Source organism: Prionailurus viverrinus, chromosome E1, assembly GCF_022837055.1.
Source record: "Prionailurus viverrinus isolate Anna chromosome E1, UM_Priviv_1.0, whole genome shotgun sequence".
NCBI classification, from domain to species: Eukaryota; Metazoa; Chordata; class Mammalia; order Carnivora; family Felidae; genus Prionailurus; species Prionailurus viverrinus.
This window is the reverse complement of record NC_062574.1, coordinates 48,375,576-48,384,146: the sequence shown is the minus strand read 5'-3', so window position 1 is coordinate 48,384,146 and position 8,571 is coordinate 48,375,576. Positions and strand designations below refer to the sequence as shown.

General features: G+C 50.7%; 2 protein-coding genes across 10 annotated transcripts; one reads left to right on the top strand and one right to left on the bottom strand.

Moving 5' to 3' along the window:
- The first annotated feature begins 115 nt into the window (after nt 1–115).
- On the top strand, nt 116–3,396 carry SRSF2 (serine and arginine rich splicing factor 2). 6 transcript variants are annotated; one of them, XR_007146715.1, is made up of 4 exons: nt 116–743; nt 951–1,261; nt 1,550–1,653; nt 2,339–3,396. XR_007146715.1 is itself a non-coding variant. In XM_047831996.1 (3 exons), exons 1-2 carry the CDS (start codon nt 382–384, stop codon nt 1,252–1,254), a joined length of 666 nt encoding a protein of 221 aa, XP_047687952.1. In that variant the 5' UTR covers nt 116–381; the 3' UTR covers nt 1,255–1,261; nt 1,550–3,396. The 6 variants fall into 6 exon arrangements, 2 of the variants coding, with proteins under 2 accessions (XP_047687952.1, XP_047687954.1); XR_007146717.1 differs by lacking the exon at nt 1,550–1,653 and having other exon boundaries at nt 117–743; nt 2,339–2,440; nt 2,946–3,396; XR_007146716.1 differs by having other exon boundaries at nt 117–743; nt 951–1,653; nt 2,339–2,440; nt 2,946–3,396.
- Nucleotides 3,397–3,665: 269 nt separating this feature from the next.
- METTL23 (methyltransferase like 23) lies at nt 3,666–8,497 on the bottom strand. 4 transcript variants are annotated; one of them, XM_047832002.1, is made up of 5 exons: nt 8,109–8,497; nt 5,977–6,081; nt 4,503–4,740; nt 4,334–4,418; nt 3,666–4,057 (listed from the first exon to the last, which is right to left on the bottom strand). In XM_047832002.1, the coding sequence occupies exons 2-5, from the start codon at nt 6,058–6,060 to the stop codon at nt 3,889–3,891; spliced, it is 576 nt and encodes a 191-aa protein (XP_047687958.1). In that variant the 5' UTR covers nt 6,061–6,081; nt 8,109–8,497; the 3' UTR covers nt 3,666–3,888. The 4 variants fall into 4 exon arrangements, with proteins under 4 accessions (XP_047687958.1, XP_047687955.1, XP_047687956.1 ...); XM_047831999.1 differs by having other exon boundaries at nt 5,994–6,081; nt 8,109–8,344; XM_047832000.1 differs by lacking the exon at nt 8,109–8,497 and adding an exon at nt 7,602–7,958.
- Nucleotides 8,498–8,571: the final 74 nt, after the last annotated feature.

Genomic DNA, 8,571 nt, shown 5'->3' with positions numbered 1-8,571 from the left:
TCGGCCCGCCCGCCGGGCTCTGCGCAGGCGCGCCGGACAGGGGCGGGGCGCGTGGCCGCGGCGCGGCGGGGCGGGGCGGGGCGAGCCAATCAGGGGATTCATTTCCGGGTGGCGCGGGCGCCATTTTGTGAGGAGGGCTATAAACGGGCGCTGGGGCCGCCTGCCCGCCCAGTTGTTTCTCTGGTGGAGTCGGCTCCGTGGGTGTCTCGCTCGCGTCGCCCCGTCCGGCCTCTCCCAGCGTCCCCACGCGGGAGCCGACTGCCAGAGGCGCGGCGCGGCGTCGAGCCGGGCTAGTCCGAGGAAACCGCCGTCTCCGCCGCGCGCGCGGGCCCGCTCGTTTGTCGGCGCGCAGTCGCGGCCCCCGGCCGACTCTCCAGGGCCATGAGTTACGGTCGCCCGCCTCCCGATGTGGAGGGCATGACCTCCCTCAAGGTGGACAACCTGACCTACCGCACGTCGCCCGACACCCTGAGGCGCGTGTTCGAGAAGTACGGGCGCGTGGGCGACGTGTACATCCCGCGGGACCGCTACACCAAGGAGTCCCGCGGCTTCGCCTTCGTCCGCTTCCACGACAAGCGCGACGCCGAGGACGCCATGGACGCCATGGACGGGGCCGTGCTGGACGGCCGCGAGCTGCGGGTGCAGATGGCGCGCTACGGCCGCCCCCCGGACTCGCACCACAGCCGCCGGGGCCCGCCGCCCCGCCGGTACGGGGGCGGCGGCTACGGGCGCCGGAGCCGCAGGTGAGCGGGCCGGGGGAGGGGTGGGGGGGGCGGCGGCGGGCGGGGTCACAAAGGTCCGCGGGACACGTGGCGGCGGGCGGGCGGGCGGGCGGCCGCGGCGGGGAAATGGCGGCCGGGCGGGCGGCGCGGTAATGGCGGCCGGGGCGGGCGGGGCGCGCGGCCCGAGGCCCCGCCGGCCGCCCTGACGCCCCGCCCGCCCGCCCGCAGCCCTCGGCGGCGCCGCCGCAGCCGCTCCCGGAGTCGGAGTCGCTCCCGGTCCCGCAGTCGCTCCCGCTACAGCCGCTCCAAGTCCCGGTCCCGCACCCGCTCGAGGTCGCGGTCCACGTCCAAGTCCAGGTCGGCGCGAAGATCCAAGTCCAAGTCGTCGTCGGTGTCCAGGTCCCGTTCGCGCTCCCGGTCCCGCTCCCGGTCCCGGAGTCCTCCGCCCGTGTCCAAGAGGGAGTCCAAGTCCAGGTCGCGCTCCAAGAGCCCCCCCAAGTCTCCCGAGGAGGAAGGAGCGGTGTCCTCTTAAGCAAATGGTAATGTCCGTGGGCGTCCGAGGCGCACGCACCACCCGAGCGCAGAGACGGGGTTTGCGGTAGCCGTTGATGATCCGTGTTGGTAGGAAAGCGACTCCCGACGTCGGGAGCGCGGCTGTGAGCTAACTCGGCTTTGGGAGTAATTCTGAAGAGAGAGAGGGGTCTGCAGAGAGGATGTGCGTGGAGCTTAGATAATAATGGCTGTTTCGTGAACTGTTTGAGACCTATTAATGAAAATGACTATTTCTTGCTGTTTTTATCCAACGTCTGCATTTTCCCCCTTTAAAGCTGCGGTCTCCTGTTTGATAAAAGAATATTGGCCAGTATTGCAGATTTTAACTGATTTGGCTGATCCTCCAGGGACCAGTTTCTGTGGGCGTGTATTGGAGCAGGTTTGTCTTTAAACGTTAAAGATGCACTATCCTCTTAGAGAAAACGATCAGTTCAACTATTGTTGTACTGACTGGGACCTCATATTCTAACGGATGTGGCAAACGAATTGCAAAGCGGAGCAATGAACTTTTGGAACCCCCAAAAAGTTTACAGGTATCGCACTGGGTGGGGAAAGGATAGTGTGTCTTTAACTCTTAAATTGTTTGGTCCTATTTTTTAAAAGGAAAGGGCCCTAAGTAGCTCGAGATATTTAAAGCCTTTATTCTCAATTGCCAAACGTTTCATTTGAAAGCTAAACGTTTATCGTAAAGTAGACTGTCTGATTTCAAGTTTTGGTTTGCATACGGTCCTTTTTTTTTTTTTTTTTTTAATTCCCCTCTCTCTTCCTTTTTTTTTCCCCCTCCCCCCTCCTTTTTCTTTTTCCCTCCCTTGTTTCTCACCTTGGTTATTTGGCCAAGATTGCATAAACACAGATTTGTAAAAGCGGATGGTTAGTCTTTGTGAAAATTTCCCCATTGGGCCTTTCTTTAAAAAAAAACTGATAATGGCTGGGTGGAACCTTTCCGTAACCTACTTGTTTCACCAGAGCCTTAGTCAGGACATGCCTGAAACTGAAACCATGTGCACTTTGGGTAACTTCATAGCGATGGAAGGTAAACTGAACTTTTTTCTTTTCAAACCTAGATGTGGCCACGAGCGACGTAACTAAAGGAAGACTTGGGGGAAAAGGACCACATGCTCAGTCCATCGAAGAGTCCTTGGAACAAGCAACTGGCTATTGAAAAGGTTATTTTGTAACATTTTGTCTAACTTTTTACTTGTTTTAAAGCTTTGCCTCAGGTGGCAAACTTCATTTTATGTGCCATTTTGTTGCTGTTATTCAAATTTCTTGTAATTTAGTGAGGTGAACGACTTCAGATTTCATTATTGGCTTGGATATTTGAGGTAAATTTTCCTTTTTGTTTATATAGTGCTGACTTTTTTTGTTTGAAATTAAACAGATTGGTAACCTAATTTGTGGCCTCCTGACTTTTAAGGAAACGTGTGCAGCCATTACGCACAGCCTAAAGCTGTCAAGAGATTGACTCAACATTGCCTTCATTCGTTAAAATTAAAAAGCTACAAAAGTTGGTGTCAGTTTGTTTGTATATGTTATTTACCTTCAGATCTAAGTGGTGATCTGAACCCAAATTTGTGTAAAGACTTTTCAGGTGAAAAGACTTGATTTTTTGAAAGGATTGTTTACCAAACACAATTCTAATCTCTTCTCTTGTGTATTTTTGTGCACTAGGCGCAGTTGTGTAGCAGTTGAGTAATGCTGGTTAGCTGTTAAGGTGGCGTGTTGCAGTGCAGAGTGCTTGGCTGTTTCCTGTTTTCTCCCGGTTGCTCCTGTGTAAAGATGCCTTGTCGTGCAGAAACAAATGGCTGTCCAGTTTATTAAAATGCCTGACAACTGCACTTCCAGTCACCCGGGCCTTGCATATAAATAACGGAGCATACAGTGAGCACATCTAGCTGATGATAAATACACCTTTTTTTTTCTCCCCTTCCCCCCAAAATGGTAAATCGGATCATCTTCATGTATGAACTTAAAATGCGGAAAATGTTAAGGAAGCAAATGGTTTGTAACTTTGTAAGTACTTATGACACGGTGTATCTTTTTGCTCATGGATATTCTGTACTATAACCGTTGTTTCTGTAGTTTAATTAAAACGTTTTCTTGGTGTTAGCTTTTCTCAGAATATGTCTTGGTCTTTTTTTCCCGTTTATTTGAAAGACCTGTGCAATTATCTTGTGAATTGTTACTGACTGTTATAGTATGAAAGCGAAATGTTTAGTACTTGACCTTTTTTTCCCTAAGTTAAAAAGTGGAAACCCCGTTTCAGCACCCACTACCCCTAAAATCCATGCTCTAAGGTAGCACTTTGTGGAGGTTGTGGGTTACCCCCCCTTCTGTCATAGTCTAATTTATGTCGTATTTTTATCGATTTTTAAAGAACAGTCCGAGTCCTTTCTCTTACAGGTGTGTTTATTTTTGTTTTCATGGCTTTGTAACCCACGAGTGTTGTCCAGGTGGCCCACCACAATCTTTGAAGGCCGACAGATCTGACCACCTTCAAATCCAGTGCTTGTACTCACTCCCAAGGAGCTAAAAGGGTCTGAGTTCTAATTGGCACGATAGGTTGCAAATCAGTGTTGACATTGCCCCAGAACAGCCTGTATGTAGGTATGATTCAGAGACTGTCCTTTTTTGCAAAGGAGATGACCAGCATTTCAACAGTATGTCTTCCTGGGAGGGCAGATTCTGCTATATCTTCCTTGTCTGCACCAAAAGACTCCAGAGGAATGTGGACACATTTCATATCCCACTTGTAGAGCAAAGCTTCAAGTGACCAGTCAGCACTGAAAAAGAAATAAATTGTTTTTTTGAAATTCTGCTTTTCCTGTTTTGCTTTAGATATATATATATATATATATATTTTTTTTTTTTAAAGGTTTTTGTTTGTTTGAGACAGAGTATGAGCAGGGGAGGGGCAGCGGGAGAGCGAATCCAAGCAGGACCTGAACGTGGGGCTCGATCTCATGGGCCCCAGGAGATCGTGACCCGCACGGGGAATCCAATTCAATCTTTAACCTAGAGTACAATTTAGAGTAAAACCCAGGATGACGCAGGCTTACCTTCTTACCTGGTAAGTAGACCACAGTTGGACCTTGGGGTTCTTTTGCATCAAAAAGTATACTGTAGTTAAGATGTCTTCAAAGTCTGGGAAGAAAGGACTTACCTTAAATAAAAGAACTTAAATCACCTTCAGCCAAACTTATGATTGAAGAGCAAAAAAACGTTTACCTTCTGGTTCAAAGAACACATCAGATGCAAGAATGATGTCTTGTGGTGGCAGAGCCAGGAGATCCGGACATACGTGGCCCCACGTTAGTCCTACAACACGCACCCGTGGCAGGTTGTTCATTTCCAGGCTCTGACGGCACATTTCTAGGCAGTGAGGCAGCTCTGAACTGTCGGACAGTATTACCTCGGCGCCACATTTTGCAGCCACGATTCCTGGAAGGCTCACTCCGGCCCCAATCTGATGAATATACGCATTTCAAAGTTTTCCTTAGCATCGCAGGGAATTTGGGGTTTTCGTTTCCCTGAGTACAGGGTCAGGGAGTTAAGTATATTCTTGAGCTCATGTATGCACAGTGTGCCATAATTAGACGTTGCCTTTGTATGTGAAGCTTAGGTTTTTGGGTTTGTAGAAATCAAGTGGTGTCTCTCAATTGGATTGAAAGGTTAAGTCCCATACAGGGCCCTAAATTCTGCAACTGACAATATTGCTTCCAAATTCCCATGGGCATCTCTGGCAGTTTATTGCTGAATATGCCCCAGGCAGTTTGGACACTAGCAGCATTTAGTTCTCTCACAGTCCATAAAAGAGCTCCTAATTATATGGGACACTGGGTCTCCAGAAGCTTGATGGGTGACTTCCATGCATACAGCCATTCTGGCTGTTACTACCAATTGTAACCTCTTTTATGTGGCTCTAGCCTGACAGATCTTCAACAGGGTTCATACTAAAGGAGATTTTCCAGTTGGGACTTCAAAGTGCTGAAGTCTTAAGCATACTAAGGAATAACTAAGGGAATGCCTCTCGTGTCTATTTGGTTGAAGCCCAAGTTTCCCATTTTCCAGTTTTAAGGACGGGTGGGGAGATTCTCAATCTGAATGTCTACAAATTGCCAGATACAGCATGCCAAGTGCCTTCACACCATTCATTTACGTGGTTCTGCAAAAGTTCAGAGGGGTTGCAAGTTTTGGATTTGTCTTCAGCCTTAGGGTTTAAGCATTGTACTGTCTGCAAACTTGGCAAAAGTTTTTTTCTCTAAGCCGTCAGTGGTCTGAAGTGGAGTGATCAGGAAAAGTAGAGGACACTCAAGATTTCCAAAAATGGAAAGGGCTGTTTTTTGACAAACCGCACATGTCACAGTAGACCCCAAATGACCCAGTTGGGACACCCTGGAAAGAGGGCCTTAGGGATCGCTTCCATACCAAGATTCTAGAACTGAAATTAGTCAATCAATGGGCTTCACTTAGAGTAAGGGTCGGCAAACTGTAACGGGCCAGATGACAAAATATTTTAGTCTTGGTGGGTCTCCTGCGGTTCTTTTTTTACACAACTTAAAATGTAAAAAGCGTTCTTAGCTCATAGAACTTACAAGCGGGCCAAATCATCCGATTTTAAAATATCAAACAAAAGCCAGTAACCAGCACATAGACTTAGATCTGAACATAGGATTCTCGGAAACCTCAGGGGCACTTGTACCTCTAAGACAGCCTTGCCTGGCAGAGATCTTCTGTGAAACCACAGGTACTGAGCCAGGACCACCGCACAGGGCCAAACATACATTCCGTACTGGAGGTGCAGGACCTGAAAGGAATTTTTTGTAAGCCAAAAATAACTCATCTGCTAGAAGTTGGGATATTTATTTTTACAGCAATTACTGAGTGCCTGACACTGGCATTTATTACAAAAACGGCGATTCCCTGCTGTAAAGTTCACATCCTATGGGGCATATGAAACTACAATACCACAGGATAGCCACTCTCCACTCGTTCACTCAACAAGCATTTATTTCAGGGACTGGGAGTGATTTCGTGGGCTATGGATGTAAAGCTCACGGAATACACATGTACGTACCCTACTAGGAAGAGACAAGCCACAAGTAAGCGAGTATGTTTTTGGCTGGTGTGGACGCTAACACAACAAAACCGGGTGATGGGAGTGGTGGGGGCAGGGAACAATGGGGGGACAGTGATCACAAGGTGGCTGTCCTAGACAGGGAGAACGGTTCAGACAGCACCCACAGCAAGCGCATGGGGGCTGGAGGCAGGGTTGTGGTAGTACAAGCAGAGGTCAGAGGGAAGGCAGGGACCAGCCCTGTGTGGTCTTCTGGGCCACAGGAAGTTTAGCTTTTACTGTAAGTGCAGTAAGAATGTATCCGAGGATTATAATCACAGGCAGTTTGGTATGGTCCTGGGAAACAGGCTAGGGAGACATTCCAGAAGAGGTCTGAGTGCAGCTCGGTTCTGGAGTTAGGAAGGCAGGCAGCATACAGAGCCTTTGCCAAGACACAGAATTGCGAGAGAGGCAAATTAAACGGCTCACGCCTTTGGAACGAGCCTGCCTGAGTTCAAACTCCAGATATGTCACTGACTACCTGTGGGACCTCACCTGCCATTCAACCTGTCCGTGCTTCGGTTTCCGCCACCGCAAAACACTATCCCACAGGGTGATGGTGGAAGATTGGACGCAAACTTAGTACAGCACCAGGCACAAAATGAGCACACACCTTGAGCGGTTATTAAAAGACTGCAAAACCGCAAGTCTGTTTTCTAGAGCAAAGGGTGCTGCTAGTGGTTGGAAAGGGCGCTCGAGTTTTCAAAGTACCAAAGGTGAAGGAACTGGAAGTTTGAACTCAAATCATTCAATGCACTCTCCAAAATTTTAGTGCCCAAAATATGCTAGGCACTGGGTCTTAAGTGTAGGGCGTGCATGGTGAATAAAATGCCTGCCCTGGTAGCTTTCACCCAAGATACATTAAAGGGTTTCTGATCACAGCAGTTGAGTTTGCCGATTTGGGTGGAAAGAGGTCTTTCTTCTCACACGGAGTATCTTCACCTCCTAAATGCGGGAAGAAATCAAGTGGGTATTTCAACGGGAAGGCATTTAAAAACTATTAGAAACGGTTTCACTCGAGACTTTACCTCCTCTTCGCCATTTATCATCTTTAAAATATTTATTTATTTTGAAACAGAGAGACCGCAAGTGTGAGTGGGGGAGGGGCAGAGAGCGGGAGAGAGAACCCCAAGCAGGCTCTGAGCTGGGACGACGACCCGAGCCCAAATCAAGAGTCGGACGCCCCTTTGAATTGTTTTGCTAATACCTACCTCACACACCCGCTGTTCAAATCTAAACACGGCCACGTCAAAATGCTTCGAAAAACCGGACGCATAAAGTATTGCTATTATTACTGAGAGTTTGGGGCAGCTGTAAACCGGAAGGAACGGGTGCCAACCCACGGAACTTTATTCGGATAGTGAGGATCGAATTCCCGAAACTAGATAAAGGTGAATTAAGAAGCCCTTCTACTAGGTCAAAGGAAATGTTCGGTGTCCAAAATGTCACTTTTCGGGCAGGAAATATTTGATGCGGAGGGCTCTCTTCCTGGCAGGACCCCCAAGTTTCTGACTTCAAGACTGTCAGAGGGCTTCCCACCGCGATCCTTCCCGCTCGGAGGCCCTTCCTCAGGCAGGGTAGCCGCCAGAGCCCGTCCCCCACCCCCTCCCAACACCCCCCCCTGCTTCCCCCCCACCCAGGCCGCTGAGAACATCTCCTGCCCCGGGCGCCACCGCAAGGGGCCGGAGGCGCCCCCCGGCGGGTGCCGCTGCACGCACCTGCGGGACGCTGACCTCCAGCACCGTCCCCTCAGCCCCCAGGCCCGGCTCCTCTGAGAACCGAAAGCGCTGGGCCCGAACCACATGCCCTCGAAGGCCACGCTCGCCCGTGGGGGAGTCGGTGGCCCCCCGGCGGGCCGCGAGCAGCGGAGGGCGCCAGGTTGCCAGGGTGCGCACGCGGGGGAGCCCGGGGCCGGCTGGAGCCGCCTCACCGGCGCCACGTGGCCCTTCGCGGGCCCCGTCGGGTCGCCGCAACGGGACAGCAAGGGCGGGGAACACACCCCTCGGGGGACGATGCGGTCGTGCGGCAAGAGACCAAAGACCTGGCAGAGCAGACAGGAAAGACAGGTGGCCCCGGCTGCTCGCACGCCGGAAACGGGCGGCGGCGTGAGCGCTCGCTTCCGGAAGTGACGTACACAGCGGAAGCGGGCGCGGGAGAGGCGGGACCGCAGTGAGGCGGCGC